General features: G+C 33.6%; 3 protein-coding genes across 3 annotated transcripts; 1 reads left to right on the forward strand and 2 right to left on the reverse strand.

The window, feature by feature from the left end:
* Positions 1-11,056: 11,056 nt before the first annotated feature.
* Positions 11,057-15,439, forward strand: Nt5a (5' nucleotidase A). Its single transcript, XM_040719381.2, is given in 5 exon segments — positions 11,057-11,348; positions 13,696-13,925; positions 13,988-14,437; positions 14,439-14,633; positions 14,635-15,439. Coding segments are annotated over 5 exon segments (1,641 nt in total). The 5' UTR covers positions 11,057-11,203; the 3' UTR covers positions 15,256-15,439.
* Positions 15,440-18,307: 2,868 nt separating this feature from the next.
* Positions 18,308-19,035, reverse strand: LOC121124440 (uncharacterized). Its single transcript, XM_040719590.2, has 3 exons — positions 18,905-19,035; positions 18,631-18,831; positions 18,308-18,579 (listed from the first exon to the last, which is right to left on the reverse strand). The coding sequence occupies exons 1-3, from the start codon at positions 18,926-18,928 to the stop codon at positions 18,433-18,435; spliced, it is 372 nt and encodes a 123-aa protein (XP_040575524.1). The 5' UTR covers positions 18,929-19,035; the 3' UTR covers positions 18,308-18,432.
* Positions 19,036-19,917: 882 nt separating this feature from the next.
* On the reverse strand, positions 19,918-20,966 carry LOC121124439 (uncharacterized). Its single transcript, XM_040719589.2, has 3 exons — positions 20,859-20,966; positions 20,562-20,795; positions 19,918-20,217 (listed from the first exon to the last, which is right to left on the reverse strand). The coding sequence occupies exons 1-3, from the start codon at positions 20,859-20,861 to the stop codon at positions 20,041-20,043; spliced, it is 414 nt and encodes a 137-aa protein (XP_040575523.1). The 5' UTR covers positions 20,862-20,966; the 3' UTR covers positions 19,918-20,040.
* Between the last annotated feature and the right edge of the window lie 2,427 nt (positions 20,967-23,393).

A 23,393-nucleotide genomic window follows, 5' to 3' on the forward strand; every position in this document is an offset into this window, starting at 1 on the left:
ATAAAATGAAAGCTATTTCCTCTATTTAAAAAAAAAATACATATATGTAGTAATCTATATAGTCAGAGACTTACCAGGGAAGATTTCACCCCATAGGCCATAATGTACAGAAGGTTTGACCCCCGAAGTTACTTACGTCACCTAGAACACTTTTTTTATTTTTTTTTTTTGTCAACTGGACCCCCTGCTGGGTCCGGCCTGCAGAGTCCCCTGAAAATAACGTCAGGACGGTTTATTTCACCATCAGGTACGTGGACAAAACTTGCACCAATGTATAGTACTATATCAGGACATCATAAAAACCAAGACAGACAAAAAAATTCCATCGGAAACTTGAGGTCAGTCCTTCCACAAGGTACACCGAAACACCGTAAAATTTACATTTTTTTTTCATCCCAAAAAGGAACATCGACAAAACTTGCATTAATGTATAGTACTATGTCAGGCCAACAGAAAAAAAAAAATTACGTCGGAAAAGTTAGGTAAGTTTAACCTAACGTTTGGTTCATCCCACAGCCCAGTTCTGCTTACCAAAAATGACCCACTAGGTACTCCGATTCGAAAAAAGTAAGGCTCCACTTAAGTAAGTCTCACTATAATTTTGATGTATATGGCATTAGTTGGGAATTTAGTTGAACAAAACTCAGGCATGAGAATTTTCAGTTTTTGAACTGAATTCACCCTTTTTATCCAATTTATGAACCAACCAACTGGTATCAACTATACTCTTGGGAATATAATTCTGCTTGGGTCGATCTAATTGCAGTTAGCCACCGTCTTGCAACTAAATGAGTACGACTTATCTTTTAGAGTAGTGGTCTTGAACATGTCGGTAAAGAACTGTCATACAACTTTTCTACACATATGATTCGTTCCTCAGCTTTCTTTGGTTTTTAATAGTTCAAAAACAACTAGAAACACACTTCATTTACAGATATCATTTTCTTCTTTGTGTACATCTCGCACACAAACTTTTCAACAGCGGCAATACTGAATGTGTTGATTTCAGATGCAAGTCCAAGCTGGACAAAAGCTGAATGTGCTTCTTTGTTTTTGTGGAGGAGCTTTAGTGTTCTTATTTTCTCCTTTCCATTGAATGATGATTGATGATGTATAGTCACAACCCGTGAAGGCATGATAGGCAGGTTGTGATTTTCAGAATGTATCGTCAAGTGCTGCATACATCTGAGTTATGCTTATATATCACTGAGTGTTGTTGGTTTGTAATCCAGCTTCTATCCATATCTTCAATGAAGGGTCGTAAGAGGAACAGCAGCATATGTCACTTAAAGGGCAATTGCTGTCGGATGTGCGGATAACAACGTTGTTTGGAGACAATATGTTTGCAAGATGGTAAAACATACGATTATCAGCTTCTTCATGATCGCTGCACAGCCCAGCTTCTACACTTCTAACGGCTCTTCCATTGACTACTTTGTAGCTGTAGCATGTATCTCCTGAATTATTAAAGAGTATTTTCTTTTACAACACACAAGCCAAACTATCATCCTGCCAACTGTTGACAAGGAACTTGATCAATGACTCTTTGGTTGTAATATTGATGCTGGAGGGGTTGTTGAAACTTGAGAACCGAGATACTTCATAAGTGCTGCTTTGGGAGTTTTCTGAATTGTTCCATCTACATGACTAATTCACAGTGGGACTGGTGTAAGTGAATACTTTAAAACTTAAATCCACAATATACATGGCAAATGTCTTTCTAATTTTCATTGAAATATGTATATATAAAGTTAATAATACAATGTGTAACTGAAAACATTGTAAGATTGGGAATGTTATAATGTCGTGATAAAGCAAAATCAACATATTGTTTTAATTTAAAAAATAAAAGATTAACCCAACCAACCTACTCCCATCCCAAAATATTTTCGTCAATACGATCAGATCAGGGGAGGTACTGGTTTTCATCATTTGAAGGAGGGGAGGGGGGCTAAGCCCTAAAAATTATCAACACTGTTATATAATTATTAATATAAAATGGCTTATTTTATATAACTAATAGCAGGGCTGAATAAGGAGGAATAGAAAAAAAAATGAAGGTAGAAGAAAAGAGACAGAGAGTAGGAGAGATACAAGATATACAAGGTAAGGCGTTATCTCACTAACATAAAATTATATACTGATATTTCTACTTCCCTTAAAGAGTGTTCTGAACGTGTATTGGTTGAATTTTGAAGTACCGCTTGTTAAGCAGTAAGATGAAAAAATTTATTTCTAATATTTATTTAAATAATCATTCCAAAGTTGTGAAAATTTGACTAACTACCAACTGATTTTTGGGTTGTTAATTTTTTGAAGGAATGTTTTCGAGGTACGCTGACTAAGGCAAAATTATCCATTCAACAGTTGGAAAGTATTGCAATCATTGATGCAACTTAAAAAGCCCACATGACCTTTGGCATGTGTGTGGTGAGCTCTAATACCCATGGAGTGTTAGAATAGTTAAAAAGGAGATATTTTTGGATTAGTCATACAAGGACTTAAAAATATAATTTACACCAATTTTGGGAAAAAATGAAATAAACTTTTTTATATTTAATAGGTATAGATATTTATCCAAAAAATGTAATTTAGTCAAATATTGACACAATTTAGGACCCAAAAAAGGCAGGACCTTTTTCCTTAAAAAAATAAATTATTTTCTTAAAAAAAGTCATTCAATTTCAAATAAACACAATTACTTAATAAGAAAGGTATTATATTCTTTTTGGGGAAAATGACATGGCCTACCACATGTTATTAGAAAGGATATCTTATATTAGAGTTAGAAAACTTGAAAGTAATCTATAACTCTTCCCCTATAGAAAAAATTTCTAACTGTCAGGTTTTACAAACTAATAATAGGATTTGGCCATCATGATACTGATCGTTCATTTAGGGCATGAGCAAACTAAAAAAATAACTATTATCTGCAAGGTGGTGTGACAATCTGTAGCTTGTTGTTTAAAAATGTCACATGCTCAAAAGAACTTTCTACAGAGCCCTTTATGTGATAAACACACGTATGTATTTTTTTTATTGGATAATATTATCCTCAAAGGAGTTGTATTATTTTGCCACAAGACCTCGCCACTCTCTGTCGCTAGGTTTACAAACGAATAAAAGTAAACATCACTCATGCCCCACAATCAAAATTGTTTAAGGATGTTATCATTTTCGAAATTAATGAAGGATCACATTGATACTCTTGCGACCACTTGATATAATTTACTCTCAAAACTCGAGTTGACTCATTTGATACATTTGCTCTCAACACACATTGTCAGTGTATAAAGAAAAATAAATAAATTAGAAAATGAAATGAATTTGGAGAATGTCAAGCATTGCATAATGATAAGTATAAAGTTTCGTACTTCACATGAACCTCAACTTACGTCCGCAAAGTCTTTTAGCCCTCCAAAAAACACTCTAACTTTATAACTTATCCGATCATTAAAATAAAGTATGTTATATATTCACAATTTATTTTTAGGCCTAAAATTGAGGCCCTCCTTTCCTCTTTGCTAAATAAAAAGTATTCAAATTATTTTTGAAATATGTGACATTAATTCACCTCAATTTTTCATCTTTTAATGAGGTTATAATAAGTGAGACGTATTCAAGAACTGAGGAGAGAATAGGTTTGTTTAAGTGCAATAAATAAATACTTACATTTTGTCGTGTGTGAAAAAATAATAGGGGTCCGTGTAAATATATAATTTATTTATCCAATTTGTACATTGCAAATTAATGTGTTTTTGATGCAAATATGCAATATATATCTGCACTGTACATTCTAAATAAATTTATACTATGAAGCTGGAGTAACTAAAAGCTTTAATTTTGGCGTAGTGGCAATGATTTTTCCTGTTGTAGTAGCAATTATAATTGATCCTATTAATTGTGAATCATTCATAGTCTCTCAAATCAGCCCCCACTCCTCCAATAACTATATTGTGATTACAGGAACTGTATCGACATTGATTTGAAAAGAAAATCACATGAATTTATGTACTTATATGAACAACATGGGCACACGAGACAATTCTAATGTGAGGGGCCAATTTGATATATTGATGACAAAATTATCAGACATTTTTTATTGTTATTATTTATCTTTTTAACTTGGATGACAATGCGACAATAAAATGTACATTGTATTTAGATGATAGCTTTTTATTTTCCTTTTCTTTTCCTCCAAATAATGTTCTGACTTTGATTGGTTGAATTCAAATTAGATCTTGCTAAATTGTGATCAATTCTTAGCAAAAGAACTGATTGCACGGGGAGTGGTGATGTATAATATATGTTCCGCGGGTATGTAAAATAGAAGAAGCAGAATATGAAAGTGGTCAATCTGACAATTTGAAGAACGCTTGGAAGGAGAGCAGCTTAGCTCCCATGACGTTTTACTAAATCAGCTACAAACAGCTATAGGAGGAAGGAAATCAACACAAGTCCCACTTTGTATATAGCAAAATCATATAGGCTGGAATATCTCCGATGTCGATCCTCAATTCCAATCCGAGTCCAAGAAAGACTTACACTTATAACCATTGATGCATAAAAAAAGTCCTGCCCGGTTCTAAAAATAAAAGAAACCGAAAATGACCGTGATAATCCTTACAATTTGAAGATTGTTTGGGAAAAGAGCAGCTTAGTTGTCATGACGTTTTATTAAATCAGCTGCAAGCAACCGTGAGATGAAGTAAATAGACAGACATCCTACTCTGTATACAGCATGGGCGTACAGGCTGGAATATATCTGATGTCGATCCTTAATTCTACTACGAGTCCAATAAGGACTTACACTTATACCTCCCGAGCAAACTCTCATAGTTACTCTTCGTCTTTCATGAACACACTAACTAGTAATTACTGTATACGTAGATGTTCCCTACCCAAGAATTAAGTAATAAGGACAACAGCTTTGGAAAATAACAAATCCTGTTCAGATTACCGACTAGAAAAAACCATTTCTCCTTTGTAGAACATATTTTATAAACTTTACACTTATTAGAGTAAAAAAATTGGATGGTAATTATATAATAATTGCTACGTGAGACATTTCGTCCAAACCAGTATTTTCATTCCCATTTTTTATGAGCAATTTATGGAACATTTTCGTTGACATTGTTCTTATCAAAAAAACAATATCTATATTAATAAACCAAAGAGTGTTTGTCTGTATGAATGCATGAAAAGCAGTCACCTAGTACACTGTACTTAGTACTAACTGATTAAATTAAATACATATGTTTGATCTAAGAAATAACAACGTAATCGAAATAATGAAATATGTCAGGCGGGTGCATGTAGCATCGAATATGTCGCTCTGTTTCTGTTTGTTTTTGTTATTGACATCTTGTGTAAGTCATAATTCCTATGCAAACGCCGGTATGTAAAAATGAATAAACTCTTGCAGGCGATTTTTATTTAGCATATAGGGAGCCCTGGTATGTTTGTTTTTATTAGTGAGGGCTCTAGAGACTAGAATAGTCATCACGTCATGTTAAATTTTTCTTATTATATTTCGTTTATTATTGAAGAGAGAACACATATGAATTGATATAAGCATTGAGATTTTACTAGTGAGTGTGTTCATAAAAAATGAAGATTAACACCAAGGATTTATTGGGAAGTTATCTTCTATATGATGAAAGTAAAATTTGTCTTTTAGCCAGTGGCAAATTACTCCGGGTAATGCCGGATACTACCGCTTGTGAAACATTAATAATTTCATAGTTGGGAAAAGTAGCTAACAATTGGTTTTGGGCTTCTTCTTGAAGAAAAGGTTGCGATATAAAATAAAAAGTAAGAGTATTGGAGCCAATAGTTAATTGTACTTTATTTTCAGTCAACTATTCAAATTATATTATATAGCAGACTTCGTCCATATTGAAGGATGTAGCCTATGAGATTTTTCTAAATATATTTGTATACTTTCAATTATGCTTTACGTTCGAATGAAGTTAGGTCGTATGTGTGTACGAGTTATATAAAGGACAAGTTATTTGGAATTCCCACAAGTTAGAATTTTTAATTAAATCGATACTTATAATTGTCCACCGGGTTAAACATTATAACATTTTTCCACACTAATATCTAATATTTATTATGTAAATAGCACGGAAAAATTATTTTTTACTGCATCTATATATCTATATGTGTACAATGTATAAATGTGTAAGGAGAGCCAATTCCTGACCTCTGCATTGTATAAAAGAGTAAAAGAGTTTGATCATGATGTCATCGGATAAATATACACGAATGTGAGGCCAACAATACAGTTAAATATTTTAAATTAATTAATAAAATCTACTTATTTAATAAACGACTTTAGAATATGTGGGGGGATTAAATTTGATTTTTTATGAAGATGTATTTTGATTTGAAAAAAAGGTCCTTCGACCAAATTATGAGGTAGAGTAAAAGTTCGAAAAATATCCAATATATTTTATTTACAGGTGGGGGGGGTGAATCTATAAATGAAGGATATGCATTCGGAGGGAGTATCAAGATTGGACAAACCCAGACAAGGGGGGGGGGGTCCTAAGGGATTTGACAATTATTGTCAAAGTGATTGAAATAAAAATATCATACATTAAGTCTAATATATACCATTTGAAGGCATTTTTACCGTCTCAAAGTTCTGGTTTTTTCTTTTTCAAAGTATTCTTGGATTGGAAAAGGATATAGAATATTTGGAGTAGTTATAAAGATGTTCTTCTTATCAGTGTGGATTTAGAGAGGAAGTCGTGCCACATGAGTATAAAATGTACTTATTTAAAATGTTTTCAAAATAGTAGTATACGTTCAAAACCAGACTCAAATTTATCAGATGTGGAACGAAGAGGTCTCTGCTATCAATATTCTTTTTGGAACATAATTGTTATTTCCATAAGAAATACTTTATTATTTTTTTATTAATTTATGTTTTCAATCATATTTTACTGGGAGATATCGTCTCAATTTTCGGAACGCTTAAAAAGTATCTTACACGCAGAATGGTCTCACATAGGTAGTTATATATGGCCACTGCCGTAATAGAAGGGAGGGAACAAGGAGACCTATGAACATAATTTGAATTTATTCTACCTAAACTGCAGAATTGTACCCCCTAGACCTGTGAGTAATAATAACATAAATGCGAAATACTAAATTATTAAATCGTTCAATAAGTCCTGGGGCTTTCTCACAGATGGCGCCATCATCGTCAAATCCTTTTTTTTTTTTTTATTGTTTTTACGTAGTAACAGCCTCCAAACGAATAATATCAAATTTTTATGTCAATCGGAGTATTTGTTTACAAGTTCCAGTGCTTCTGATATTTGTAAAAAATGGATTCAAACCAATTTTTTTGTGTTGATATATCACTCTTTCTTGATCGGGAAAAATACCGTAAAGGCAAATGTTTGACTGGATAAGTGTTATCTGAATTCTGCAATTGTTCTTGCAAACATACAAAAAGTCAACAAAAGGGTTTTATCCGATCGTAAAATGAAGGTGTACGAGATAGTCGACATCTGAAAGATATCAAATGGCACTGTGTTTACTATTTTGCATGAAAAATTATGTATGCCAAAGGTATTCTCAAAAATAAAATAAAAACAGCGACGTGTCAAAGAGTAGGAACGTTGTTTGGAGAAGATTCCCCACAATGAACCAGAGTTCCTGCGTCGGTTTGTCACAATGGACGAAAGATTTTATTTAGAAAAAAGCACTTAAAAATTTAAAAAAATAACTATCATTATATAATGCTTGCAGGAGAATATTTTGATGAACAAAGTTGAATTTTGTTGAAATATTGTTTTTTACTTCGTATGCCTTGGGATTTATTGAACGATGTGTTATTTAAAAAAAAAATCAAATTTCGAGCTTTTATAAATAAATCATTAAAATTCCATAAAAATCACGGTTTTTGCAATTTTTGGGTCCCCACTCTGTATGATTCAGTCATATTTTATACAACTCTGCGACATATGCATATATATTTGTAGAACAATTTGGGGAGAAATGTATATATTTACGATACACAAACACATATTTAACCATTCTAATTTAGAACCAATTTAAAATGTTGCACTCATTCATTGTAAATGGGATCAGTGTCTGATTTTGAGATCAATTATTACAAATAAACTTGTATTGATTAACCTCTTACGCCAAGAGCTATTTTGAAATGTATAGAGTAATAATAATATATAAAAGATCATAATGTCTGTGATTTCCTTTTTCTAGGACTTGTAGTTTTTTGAAAGTGTCTAAGTATGTATGATAAAAACTTTCTCTAATACAATAAATACGTTCTTCGTATAAGAGTGGTTATCACGAACTTGAACTATGAATATATTCCTAATACCTTCACAAAGAGTGAATAAACATCTCATAGAACGATTTCATGAGGCAAATGCTTGGATATGGGATAGAATATGAATGTTTATATCATATTGCTATTGATCATGCATCTACATCAGTGGGAGAGAGCCACGTCTTTCACAGGGAAGGAGGCCATGTTTAAATTATATTAACTCTGCGGAACAGATTCATAAAAGTTGGTGCAAAAAGTTTATATTTAAAAAATATACCTTTTTTTTTTTGCATTTGTCTAGGGAAATTTCGGATCCTTTATTTCTATTTTCGATATTCGTACATGAACCTAAAAAATGAAGGGCACTCCTGAAATTATGGTCTCTCTGAACAAATATATATTTTACTGAGCCTAGGCGATATTTTTCCTCAAAAAATAAGAAATATCGAATCTTTCTTATTTGTAGAACATAAAATCTTGTTTTTTTAGAAAATAATTTCGAATTCTGTTATCGTCTTTCATGTACCAAACATTCGACTCACTTTCAATTATACTATGTGTTGTGTCTTGACGAGGTTGAGGAGACACAAACTATTTATACAAAGGAATCCAGGAGGACTGAGAGAATTGAGGAGAGGAAAGAAGTGGAGGAATAACACAAGGCTTGTTTAATAGGAACAATTATATTCTTATTAATACAAAAACCTACTCATATATATACACATAATACATGGTTATTTATACTTAAAAAGAGGTAAAGACAGTACTTTACAAACATATATATGTATACAAGACAATACAAGAAATAAGAGAATAAGACCCGAATACATTACATTAGCCCGCAAGCACCAACTCTATGCCGGGGCTTAAACAGGTTCTGCTCCATGAATAGAAGCTTATTGTTCACCTCCATCCATAACCAGGCGCCGACAAACCATTTACTCTTGTATGTACAAAATGTATCTCCATAAACGTGCCGTACTCTCAGGACGCGCACCGGAGAAAGGCGAACACTACTCCTCATAGAGGTTTTAGGAACACAAGCACTCTGACTGCTCCTGGGAGAAACATCATTCGCCCTCACAGAGGCTTTAGAAACACAGACACCCTGCCTGCTTCTGGGAGAAACATCATTCCCCCTTACAGAGGTTTTAGGAATACTCCTGGGAGAAGCATCATTTACCCTCGATGTACCCTCATCCAACTCTGGATGATCCAGGGGAGAAACACATTCATTAATCAATGAGGTGAACAGGAGAGTAGTAAAATCGGAGAACCAGAACTTCATGGGATGAAATCCACTTTGAATGAGGTGGTCTCTGACACGGACACACACTTAACTTCTTGTAAGTGACCAAGTTTCTCTTCCTTCCTCCACGAGGCCCAAACTGAGGCACAACCTGTATTGCTCCGCCTTCCGTAGACGAACGAGCGTTCTCCCTGCCGACGAAAAAGGACTACCCACCTCGAGTAGGGCTAGCTTCGCCGACAATCCCACAGCAGGGATTTCACGTGATCCTGATCCCATCCCCGTTGCCAATGTTGTTTCTGGACGAAGGTGACAAGGTAACAATTATTTAATAAAAAGGAGGGATCCATGACGAACGGGAGAATTGAGGAGAGGAAAGACGTGGAGGAATAACAAAAGGATTGTTTAATAGGAACAATTACATTCTTATTAATACAAAACCCTACTCTGGTACGTATATAAATAGAATACATAACTATTTATACTTATAACGAGGTTAAGGCAGTGGCGTCAACCCAAACTGAACTTTATCAGCTTTAGGGACTGATATGCAGAGCTGAACAGGACTGCAGTCATAAGTCCTAAATAATGAATGACACAACATTACTCATAGTGCGTACCCGTATTGACAGAAAAGCAAAGAGAAATGAATCTAAAAAGAAAAATACAGTAAAAAAAAATGTTGTCGTCTGCTACGATTTGTACCTCATGGTAATTCATATGGGTTTTTTATTCTCATTAAGAATCCTTATGAAGTTGTTAGCAAAAAAAAAAGGGGGGTTAGGGGAAGTAGACTTTTTGCAGATTTTTTACATCAAGCTTTTTCCATGTGAAGTATTTGATGTAGCAAAACATTGATATTTGAAAGATATAGGCATATTTTTATTATATCCGGATTTGTCTGTATAAACTTTTTTTTTTTAAATTACAAATATAATTATTTTGTATTAATCCTTGATTAGTGGGTACCCTTTATCTGTCATGAAGATACATCAAAGTAAATCACTTTGTACAATAACATCTTATGCAATAAGATATTCTACTGATTAAGTCAATAATATTTTTTGTCTAAATATAAGATTTGTATGTAGAAGAATTTGAAGAAATATTTAACATTTTTGAGAGAATCATTTGAGGGAGGAACGTGATCTTTGCAGAGTATCTAGTACGAGTCTAGGTACTCCTACTACTTTTACAACAGCTGTGTATCTCTTTAGTTACTTTAACATACGTATGTAGTGTGTACAATCTATAAAGTATCGTTTTTAATAGGAGGAAGAGGGGAGGGAAGTTGGGATGATGTCCTTTGACACTAGGAGGGGTTAAGAGGACAAATATATAAGTGAGTGCTTTCTAATTTGGCTCATCCTATTTTACTATAACACAGGAGCATCTATGTGCCTAGCTAGTAGCTGGGATCCAAGTGATTTTAATTTGCTTAAGAGAGAGAGAGAGTACACGGCTTGAAAAATAAATAAAGGCAATAGATAGCTTAAGACTGACTGATTGATTGATTGATACTTCTTATATTTTTGTGCCTCTGTTTGTATCTCTCTTTCTATCTCTAATGGTGTGACTATGATATTATTATTGTCATCTCAATTATAAGATTTGGTGAAAAAGACCAAACGTGGATTTCCAGGATGCCTGGATCCAAAAGAACTTGTTGTATTGATGACTATGATTGTATTGGATTTGACTTGGATCATACACTCTGTCGATATAATATCGGACCCATGGTACGGTTAGAATATGATCTTCTGGCCGAGTTTTTAGTGACGAAGAAAGGTATGTTTAAGGAGGCAAAAATAATATATTTGAATTCCGAGTTTGTTTTTTGTTTTGTATTCAATTAAAAGACATTTTAATTTGTGAATGTCACGGACAATAAAGCTAAATATATGTTTAAAAATAAATTTTTCTATATAATTATAATTTCTAATTTGTGTGCTATATAAAGATTAAGAAATGGGGTGGAGAACATCATATTATAAGTATTACTCAAGTGTCTTGGAGTGCATACAGTTTGCAATAAGCTATGAAATTGTATCAACTGAACAAAAATATTTTGTTTCTTCTTCAATTTTACATTTTGGAGAATGAATTTGTATATAAAAGTACTATTTTGAGTATTTATTTGTGTCAAGTAGAATCTAAGTAAATAATTAATTATACTAATTACTTTTAGACTGTCCTTCTCTTGAAATGATATATGAGGGGAAAACTGAGTGATTTTATCTACATATTATAAAATTATTAATGTTATTAATTATTAGTTAGGCTCATGAACAGATAATTATATATTTAAAAGTGTCAATCCTTTTTCAACAAAATTAGGACATATATTTTATTTACTTAAGGCAACCTTGAATGCTTTAAAGGCATAATCATGACTAAAGAGATCGTCTACATATTATGTATGTACAAGCTTACATTTTTCGGCCTTTTGTAATAAAAGTCTATATTTGACAAGTAGACATTTCAATGAATGTTGTTGCATTAAAAAATAATAATTCATGAGTCAACCAATTCCTTTCATACAATAAGTTTTTTCTCATGTATGTAAATAAACATACGTTCAAACCTATTAATATTTGATAATAAATACTATAATCATTCTCAAATCTTGGGGATTCAACAGTTAGTCTCTTTCAAAATCCCATCTACCCGGGATTTATTGGGATTTTATACCGACGTGAAGTTCAAATATCGTATTTACAACAAAAGCTTCTTTAATGTAATTAATTCAATAAATGGATGAAAACATTTCATTGAAGATTCAATTTTGAATAGACCATTCATCTCTTGTATCACAGCTAAGACAGTTTCAACATATTTATTTAAGCTGGCAGTGTTAGCTTTCAGAATATCGTTACCGTTGAACAGTACTGAAACAACTGGTCGACCTTTTCTTCATCCCTGATCTTAGTGACCCTTTTGAAAATGCCCATCGGTATAAAAACGTATTCAATTCTTCCTCTGGATTGCGAACGAGACCACTAATCTTTCACATGGAGGACAACGACTTGCCTCATCTGATACTTGACTTTTAGTATTTTCATATAGTTTAGTGGTTTGCTGATGGCACAAACTATGTGTCGTATAAGTAGATAATGCTAGAGCCTCGGAATCATCTACGACGATATTTTTGCATTTGGGAAAAAAACACTCCATTTTTGGTGGCACTTTTGGCATCTTAACAACTTAATTTTGACCACAAACTTCGACAATATCAAAATACTTGAATTATATAATCAAACAACCTTTGATATTTTCTTCAAATTGAGATAAAGTGGAAAACGATTTATGCTATAGTGCCAATGATGTGCATCAACTAAAAATGATGGCCAATGGAGTAGCTATAATTACCAACTTATGAATATTTAATTATAAGTTAATCTTCTAATGTTTAATCTTTCACAAATGTATTTAGAAATCAGATTAGTTTTAATATCTTTTTTTCTTGTTAAACTACAAAATATATTACTTCAATTCATAATTTTTATAATTTACAATCTCCTCCCAGAATTTCCCGGGATCTCACTAAAAGACAATTTCCCGAGGAATGAGAAAAAATAGTATCGACACCAGCGGTTCCCAACTGGTGTTCCTTAGAGCCCTTATGCTCTGCACTGCATCATCAGGGGCACCCCAAGAGATTACATAAACATTTGGTTGAGCTTATTTTATATTCTGCATGATATTAAAAAAATTATGAGAAGTTTGGGAATCACTACTCAATACATTGGGAATTCATGGTTAGTCCGTTTTAGAACCGGCTCTGATATTTTAATATACAACTAAGTTATTCAACGTTAAAATAGGAGAAAATATTGCTCATTTTGGGACTACGTTTCGCAATACACTACGTACTTTGTGTCCTAGATATTATGTATATGAGAATAAGTTAGTGTCAGACAAATTAGGCTTTTGAAGAAGTGATAGGAATGTTATGTTTCTACTTCTCATTTCTTAAACAAGGGCTAGAAAGTAAAAGGAAAAAAATAATCATTTTTTAGGAGTCTTAAAAATTGTTATTTAGCTACGTTATTCTGAAAGAACTAAAGAATATTTTCACATTTTTTTTTAAGGGTTGAAGAAGTTTCAGAGAGTACTTAATAAATTTTTATTTTAGGTTATGATCCAGCCATTAGAAGACAGACGTTTGATCATGATAGAGACTTTATTTGTAAAGGATTAACACTCGATTGTGAAAGAGGAAATCTCTTACGACTGGGTCAAGATGGCTTCATTTTGGCGGCTTGTCATGGAATGAAGAAACTCTCTGATACAAATATTGAGAAAATATACGGACGATGTCGTCGGAAACATGTTGGAAGGGATTACACATCACATTTGGTGGAGGTAGATCATTATTCAATTATAATTTATATAGATGTAATGAAGTAGTTAATTTAAAAAAATAGTTTGGACCACAAAATATGTGTGCATTCAGTCCAATGCTTCACAATTTCATGGATTATTTTGATATCGCAGCACCCCTTCTATGCGCAAGGATTGTCGAAATTATCGATCTCATAAATAATGGTGGAAAGCCTATGGAAGAGTATAACTTTTGGCCAGATGTTCAAGAAGGCCTCCGAGATATGTTTACAAGAACGCAATTTGCAGCAGACCGAGGAGGATATTTTCCTGAAGTCAAAGCAAATCCAGAAAAATACATCCTTAAAAGACGGCCTGAGTTTCGGGACTGGTTAAAAATGTTACGGCAAAACGGAAAGTTCCTTTATGTCATCACTGGAAGTCATTATGATTTTGCAAGTCATGTGGCAAGCTATGCCCTGGGAGAAGACTGGAAAGAGCTCTTTGACATTGTCATTTTTTTTGCAAGAAAGCCTTCTTTTTTTTGTAGAAACCCGTCCGTTCTGGCGCTTGGACGGAGCAAAAGAAATAGAATCCTTTCGTGGATGGGAGGATCTTGAAACGGGGGAATATTATTCCCAAGGGAATTGGAGAGCTCTAAATGAGTTTTTCGAATATTGTACAGAGTGGGAACCCTCAACATCTCTCTATTTTGGGGACAACGTTCTTCAAGATATATTGGCTCCTAAAAAAGTTCACCTCAACTGTAGATTGTATAGCTGTTTCAGAAGAATTATTAGCTGAAGGCATGGTGAGTTGTTCATCACTGATTCACCCGCATTCAGAAGATATAACCTCACCCATATGGGGAAGCTATTTCTTCTATCCCGATTCCAGACTGAAGAAGAACCAGTTTGTAACTGAAGCAGCCACGAATTTCTTTAAAAAGTCTTCAGCAGTAAATGAATACAGTGGTTGTGGAAGAAAGAGTGCTGCAGCTGAAGAAGTCAAAAGAGCCATTACTCTTCGGCGAGTTTCTTCGCTCAAGAATCCAGCAGATATATCAGATGCAGCCATGGGTTTAGGTCCCTCCCCCCATTCTGAGCCGGTCTCAAGAGGGGTTTCTCCAGAGCCAAAGGAACAGAGTAATGTATCTAAATCTATTCCAAAAGGAACCGCACGCATCAATACACTTTGGGGAACGTTTATCAGAGATTATGCAAAAATGTGCATTCCAGATATTGATGTACTCATCGATTATCCAATTGATTTTAGATTTCCTGCATTTGGACGAGACAAGAAAGGAAATCTTTACTCTGGATTTTTTCCAAATAATCCATCTTCACTTCATTCATCTATTCCAAACTCATGAACATGGGTTATTGCTCTCATTGTAAAATCAAATTCATAAGTCTTATTTACATATGTGTACCTACGCCAAACATATGCATAGTATACCAAATCAGTTACTGTAAAACGAGTTTATTTTGTGATAAATATGATCTGCCATCTCCTCAATAGAATGTGAATAAAATTCTAATAAATTGTAATATTAACCATTGATGCCAATCACTCCAGTTCACACTGCAATTCTTTCACGGATTTTACACGATAAATCTCGTAATTTCTACCTTTTTATCTCGCCTTAGAAGGAAAACTTTGTTAATATTAAAGAGGGGTCATTTGAATAAGATTAGGTTAGGATTATAACAGGGTTTATCAGTAGTTAAAATGAGCAACTGGAACACAAGCATAGTCAATTATTTTTTTACTAGCTCTGTTAAAAATTTACTAGCTAAAATACTACACAATTTGAACCACCTATCTACTTGCTATATATACGGAGATATTTGATTGGTTTAGATTCGAAGGGAAGCCCCTATACAATCAGAAACAAGGACACAAAGTACTTTAGTTAATATTTTAATAGATCGGTTGGTTCTGGAATGGAAGTTTACAGAGTGCTCCGAGCTACCAAGTGTCAGTTTTGCTAAAAAAAATCCGAGTCACAGAGGAAGAAAAATATTACGAAATTTGTCTTTCAAAATATATTTTACTTAGAAATCTTCTGTAATATTTTATTTCAATATCCATTCTACGTATAAGACGTTCCCACAAGGTAATCTTTATGATTTGAACTCAAAATTGCCTGTGTATATGCAGTATTCAAGGTACAGACTAGATACGGGCCACACTGCACTAGCCCGACTTGGTTTTTTTACTAGTTACGGGTTAGTGAACTATCAAACACTGGATTAGAGTACTCAGAGAGATAACTAATTGCTATAGATTCAATTGAAAATAATGAGTCCTTCATATATCAAGTTGATAAACTAGATTAATCCGGATTAAAGAAGCAGAAGGGAGTTCATGACTTTAGGGGCTCATTGAAAAATGTGAATCCATGATTATGATTACTTTAACCAGAATGAACGAAAGGGATTTAGCCTTTAAAAAGGGTCGATACATTAACTGGTCCAAATTCCATGGGTCTTCGATTTCGTCATAATTATCCCTTGTAGCAGCTTGATGATATTTGATAACTCTACATCTCTCTCCAAACATTCAAATAGCGACACTGATATGATGTCTCTCAGGAATCAGGCCGACCATATTTATTTTATATTCTCACAGACGTTGTTATTTTACAAAAAAATAAATGTTATTTTTTAGAATTTGTTTCCCCAAGAAATTGACATGGATTGCAAAAATTGATCAATCTTTTAAGCTGTTAAAATATTTCAAGCTACTAAGAAATGAAATGTTATATTTGGATTTATCATTTACTGGAAAATAATTTTCAGCGATATCCCAGTAAACCAATTTATAAACTTGAAATATTAAATACTGTGAATATTTCGGGAAGATAACATTCATTTTAAGATGGTTCGTGAAATCTAAACTTAATTCATGCTTCCTACCAATGGAAGTTGAAGTTGTAATTTAATATCCATTTGTAGGTTTGTTATAGGTGATTTGTTGGCCATCCTTTTTTGTGAATTTTGTGTATTAATCCAGATCTTAATCCGATGTATTATTTTTGTCTGGGGCTACCGAGAATATAAAACAAATAGAACATATCATACTATTGTGTCTTGACGAGGGAGAGGAGACACAAACTATTTATAGGTGGAGAGATCAAGGACGACGGAGAGAAATGAGAAGGAGGAATGGCTTTGAGGAATAAGACAATACTTATTAAAGGAACAGGTGTATTCTTTATAATACAAAAACCCTACTTTAATAAATACAATAAATACATGACTATTTATACTAGGTAAAAGACAGTACTTTAATACATATATATATATACAAGAAAATACGAGACGAGAAGAAGAAGAACACGGGGAGGAAAACACCAATTCAATACCCCCCCAAGCACCAAATCCATGACGGTGCTTACAAAGGTTCTGCTCCATGAATAGCAGCTTATTGATCCGCTCCATCCATATCCAGGCGTGGACAAACCATTCACTTTTGTATATAAAATTTTTATCTCCATAGACGTGCCGTGCTCTCAGCACGCGCACTGGAGTAAGGAGAACACTACTCCTCATAGAGGTTCTAGGGACACGAGCACCCTGATCGTCCCTGGGAGACATAACGTTCACCCTTATTGAGGTTTTAGGGACACGAGCACCCTGCTCGTCCCTGGCAGACATATCGATCTTGCTTGATGTACCCTCATCCAACTCGGGATGATCCAGTGGAGAGACCATTGCACATTCATTATCCAATGATGTGAACGGGAGAGTAGGAACAACAAAGAACCAAAACTTCATAGGATTAAATCCACTTTTAATTATGTGGTCCCTGACACGGACACACACTTCAATCCTTCCTCCACGAGGCCCAAACTGAGGCACAGCCCGTATTGCTTCGCCTTCCGTAGACGAACGAGCGTTCTCCCTGTTGACGAACAAGGGCTACCCAATTCCAGCAGGGAGGTCACGTGATCCTGATCCCATCCTCGTCGCCAATGTTGTGTCTTGACATCAAGGACTCTCTTATTGTCTCAATCAAAGAAACAATGACCATCATGCTAAATATCTAACTTATCAACATTTAACCCTCCTTCCAGGGCCGTATCCATACCCTAATTGATGCTGATGATTCATATGTACAATCCAATCCAATTTTCAAGTTAATCCGCCGAAACATGTGACCTTAGTGACAGTTTAAAGATTTTTGAAAATGCGCCGATTTGATCCTAACACCCTGTATGAATTCAACTTTTCAATGAATAAATAAGGGAGCTTATTGCATGCAATAATTAAATATTATATTTCCTTGGGAAATATTTTTGGTCTCAGGAATTTTTCATCGTTGTTAAACTTCGAGATATTACAAGGAAACGGCATCCATAGATTCGAGAGAGAAAACTAAGTAGGTATATCAAAAGAAAATGCATCTAAATATTTGCAATAAACATCTATATATATTTCAAAGGTGTATTTTCTTATTATAATTACTGAGTGTATTCAATTTTTATTTAATATTTTGATTAAATGAAGAAGTTCTATTTAAACTATGTATGGAGGAGGCTCTCTTACGAAGAAGTTGGAACGTAGGTAGGTACGGAGTAAACAGGAACGCTTTCTTCTTGATAGATGGGCTCCTCATAAGTTGGTTCTTGTACATGATTGTATTCGTAGTAATGCTCTCCATAGCCCGCATTTTCATTTCCCCATCGAACCTAGAGTATGAATAAAATACATTTCGAATCTATGATCAAAAGAGCACTTACCCGTGATCTGAATTTGTTATTCTTGCTTTGTTCATAACGAGATATGTAATCCTTGGCATTCCCTCGGTTCCATCCAAATTCATATTCATTGGGAGCAGGAACGTTTACATATTGAAAGAAACCATCAGGTTGTTTGGAGTAGGATACAGGACTATCCCTGTTTTGTGGGAAGGAAGATACGCATACGATGAATAAAAGAACCTAACAAGCAAATACTATATGAGTTTCAATGTTACAACAATAAAAATACTATATGAATAGAAGAAAATCCCACCGATAATATTCCAATGGTCTTCATTTTTCTCCAATGATCAAGAAACAACTAACCTATTTAATCTATTAATCACTCAGGTTTTTATAGAGACTCCATTGCGAGGAGAAACCCATGTACTCTTACTCTGAACGAATGGAAACAGATTATCGAGGGACCGGGAATGTGGTTTTGTTATAATAATAATATGTATATAAAAAAAAAGAAAATTAGGAAATCAGTATTAAACCATTGAATTTCTACTTTTTTCATTTTGAAAAGAAATACTTTTGGACTATGTTTGGAACAATCAATTCCTTAATTATCATTATGGAAGGAATATGCAGGCTAGGAATTTTAAACTGGGAACAATTTTAGACCTCCATATCTTAGCAATTTATGTAAGTGTGCTCATCAGATTCAGTCTACAAAATTGGTTAAAAAAAAGTGTTAAATCATTGAGATGTCCTCCGAATACGAACACTGTGCGGTCATTATTATGTACACACCCCCAAAAGACTCATTAACTCCGTAGTTGATGAAGGTAGAGAGCTTAAGTTGGTGTTAGTGGATCTGGTGTCATGCTAGAATTTTAGATTGGTATAGTTTGTCCAAATCAAACACATTTTTAATAGATTTATGTTTGGGCAAGAGAAATGTGGTCCCCTATCTTTGCAGATCTGAACCCCTTGGACTACTATGTGTGGGGTGTCATGGAGAGAGAAAGTCCAAGTCAATGCGGGCTTCCATTCTAGAGGAAGTGGCCAATATGGACAAGGAGTACACATCAAGATCCGTGCCAGGTTCCGGGCCGATTGGAGGCTGTGGATAAAGCTTGGGGGGTTGGTTTAAGTGATTAACTTGCCTATGGACCCCCTATATGTAACAACAAAAAAATTGTGAATTACTCAATTAATTTTGGGGAAATAATTCTAATATTAATACTATGTAATAATATATGCTTTCCGGATTGAAAATCCCCAGCCTGTATGTCATTTTGTGTATGAAGTTTGAGCCATATTGAATTCATTGAAATGTATTAATTATCTATGTATATTTGTACATTCTTTTTATATCAATTACAATAACAATCATGAATTAACTAATTTAAATATAATACTTCTATGCGATATAAGTAGTTTTTGATTTAAGAAAGATCTTTAGCTTGTAGCAGAATAGGATGATGGTTTGTAAACGGGTTGGGGTGGGGAGTATGTTGGAACATCTTTGTATGATGTCTCATGATATCCAGAGGAATGATCATCTCCATATTTGGGACCATGGTTATAGTCGTAGAAGTGTTCTCCATATCCACCATATTTGTCTCCCCATTTGACCTATATATATGTGTGTGTAAAGTAATTAAAAATTGGTGGGAAAATATATCAGCTGCATTTAAATAAGTATGTAAGTTTGGTAGATACATCTAAATAGAAGGAAAGTTGACTTATTCAAGGAACTTTTCATTTCATATTAATATTCTACAGATGTTATTATGAAAGTCATTGAAAAAGATTAGGAATACATTTTAATAGGACAAAAAAAAAAAAGGTTTTTATTTTTTGCAATAATGTAAAACCTTCACGCAGCGTCATCTGTTTACAAGAAACTCACATTCTTTTAGAGAACATCTACTTAATTTTTACAGCATAAACCATGTATGTAATTACAACTCCCTTACCTTGGCTTTAAAGCTATGATGATTTTGACTCAAGTACTCCTCTCGGAAATGATTTGGATCATCCCCTCTCCTGTATCCCCATTCAAACACCTTCTCTTTAGGTACATTTATATACTGAAAGTAATTATCTTTGTCGTAGCCTCCTTCACCTGGGCGAGGAATAGGAAGGACTCCTTGTGGAAATGCATTTGCAAAGGTTGCAGCGACTATGAGCGTTGTTACGAAAACGAGTTTCTAAGTAAGGAACATAGGAGGTACATATTTGGTTATGAATAAGTAAATAGGGTCTATATCTACCATGATGTCCTGAATTGGAATGATGGAAAAATGTGTGGGGGGATTCCTTTTAAATAGGAGTTCAGTTTGACTTCACTTTTTTTAGATAGCATCAGCATCCCGTCCATTTTCAGCAGCGTGACTTTGGCGCGCTTAATATGTACTTCTACTATTGAGAAATTCGACCTTTAAGTTTATGATTATTACTTTTTTCGTAACTCTGGCTATTACTGGAGTAGGCGAGGGGAAAAGGGTTTATGGAGTATGTGAGAAAAAAGGGAAAACTTTCGTGATAATTTAAGGATATGATGAGATCTTGTTCGTGATTCCACTCTATATATGTACATAATATCCTCTTTCTTCCTTTAATGAGTTTTCTCTGTTATAATACACACATCTTTTGGATATTAAAATACAACCATATTTTTACAGGACCCCTATAATTACCAAAAAATATTAAAGGAAATGGTGAGGATTTCATGTTTAAGTTATGTACAATATTCTCATGGATTTACAGGATCCTAATCACTGGACATGGGAAGGAGGGTATGGGCCAGTGTCGTTGCTAGCTTCCATCATTTTCATGACTTAGCCCCAAAAATTATCCACACTGTAATAAAATGACTTATATAAATTGTTTTATTATATATGCTATGTACAAATTGGGATTTTGTACAAGTTGCAACTAAAAAATTAGATACATCATTTTAAATGAAGGATTTAGATCACTTGGGATGAGGATAATGCAATAATTGAATATTCCATGGATGATCCATGTGTAGTAATGGAGTAGTTTTTGACTATTTTAATACAAATGATTAAAATACAATTATTCTGAGGCACATATTAAAGTTTAAATATCCACAGTTATTTAAACAAATAAATGTACCTTGAAATGAAACGATAGTGTTAATGTACAGTTGGTAATTGGTATGATCAATTTTTTTAATTAAATAGTGCATTTTAAGACGAAGAAATTGAAACATGTGGAATTTGCTTATATATGTTGCAAATTTTCATACTCAACATGTACACTGGCTAGAAAAAGTCAGGTAATACAATAGTTAGACTATTAAAATCCAGAATAATTAAGGTTCAATATGTGTATAAACATTTCTTTCTAAAAAATAAAAGTGCGTTTGTTTAAATTTTAGCTACATAAAAAATCCTTCCTTTGCCACTACAACTGATTTACAGCCTTTTGGCATTCTTGCTGTTAGTTTTTCAAGATAGGTAGGTGTGATATCATTCCAAGCATTCTTCAAAATGTTACACAACTCATTCTTACTTGTGGGGCACTTTTCCCAAACTTTTCTGTCTAGGTGTTACCATAATAGTTCTATTGGGTTTAAATCAGGAGACTGAGCTGGTCATTACATAATAGATCAAATGTGAGAGGCGTCTCTCTTTTCAAAGAAGTTTTTGCAGAGCTTGGGTTTTGGGGGGTTGTCTTGTTGAAAAACAAACTTCCTTCCAATTAATCTCTATCAAGAAGGAATGGCTTGCGTCTTCAGGATAGAATGATAACCATTCTGAAGGAATTAACTACCAATCTCTCATAGGTACTTGATATATGAAAATAAGCCTGGCCAAAACAGCTGGATTTTAAAGACAAATAATTGACAAATATTTTATTGGTCTATTTTTTTTATAATAATTTTCATCGGGTTAAAGTAAAAAATAACGATAAAGTCATAAACATTGATGAAAATGACGAAAAAGTATTTTTTCCAAGCTTTTAATTGCAAGTGTATATATGATTTTAAAAAATGGGAGCTTTATAAAACTTTGGTGTTGGAGGGGAGAGGCTTAAGCCTAGTTTGAAGAGTATCGACGAAAAATTTCCTATTTATTTAAATTTAAATTAAGTAGACCACTAGACAAGGATTTTTTCAACTGTTGAGAAATCCATGCACTAGATAAAATCAACCCTGTATTAACGTATGTGTACAAGTGATCTAGCCCTTGAATTTTCTCATTTGGAGTATAATATTTTAAAAAATGGTAATCATCATCAGAAAAGTAAAAGATACTTTTTGTGAAATTTCAGTCCTGATCTAATCATCACCATAAGCATTGTAAATCCATTCTCTAAAAGCTGCTCCTAATTTTTAATTGTAATTATTAAATACCTATTTACAGGGGTCTTAAAAGAAGGAATCAGAATGATTATATGTACGTATTAGAAATGTATTTGTTACACAACGATGAATATGTACAAAATGCATAAATTATAACCTTTGTTCAAGTCATTTTTTACATTAACCACACTCTTCCAAAAAAAACAACACACAAACGAACAAATGGTTTCTAATCTGACAAAATGCAAAGTAAAAATTATAATTTATAATTAAGCAATAAAAATATAAATTGAACCTTTACTGGATTGTGTTTCGTATTGACATGAAGGTAGATATATTCTATATTAATAAAGTAAAGCTTGTTTCTCTCTATCTGTGAAGAACTCATTTTTGATTAATAAATATCTTTATAGCAATCAAGGTTACTAGAAGTACAAGGTTATACCATAACACGTGTACGACTGATGTTTGACTT

Source organism: Lepeophtheirus salmonis, chromosome 9 (assembly GCF_016086655.4).
Source record: "Lepeophtheirus salmonis chromosome 9, UVic_Lsal_1.4, whole genome shotgun sequence".
Classification (NCBI taxonomy): domain Eukaryota; kingdom Metazoa; phylum Arthropoda; class Copepoda; order Siphonostomatoida; family Caligidae; genus Lepeophtheirus; species Lepeophtheirus salmonis.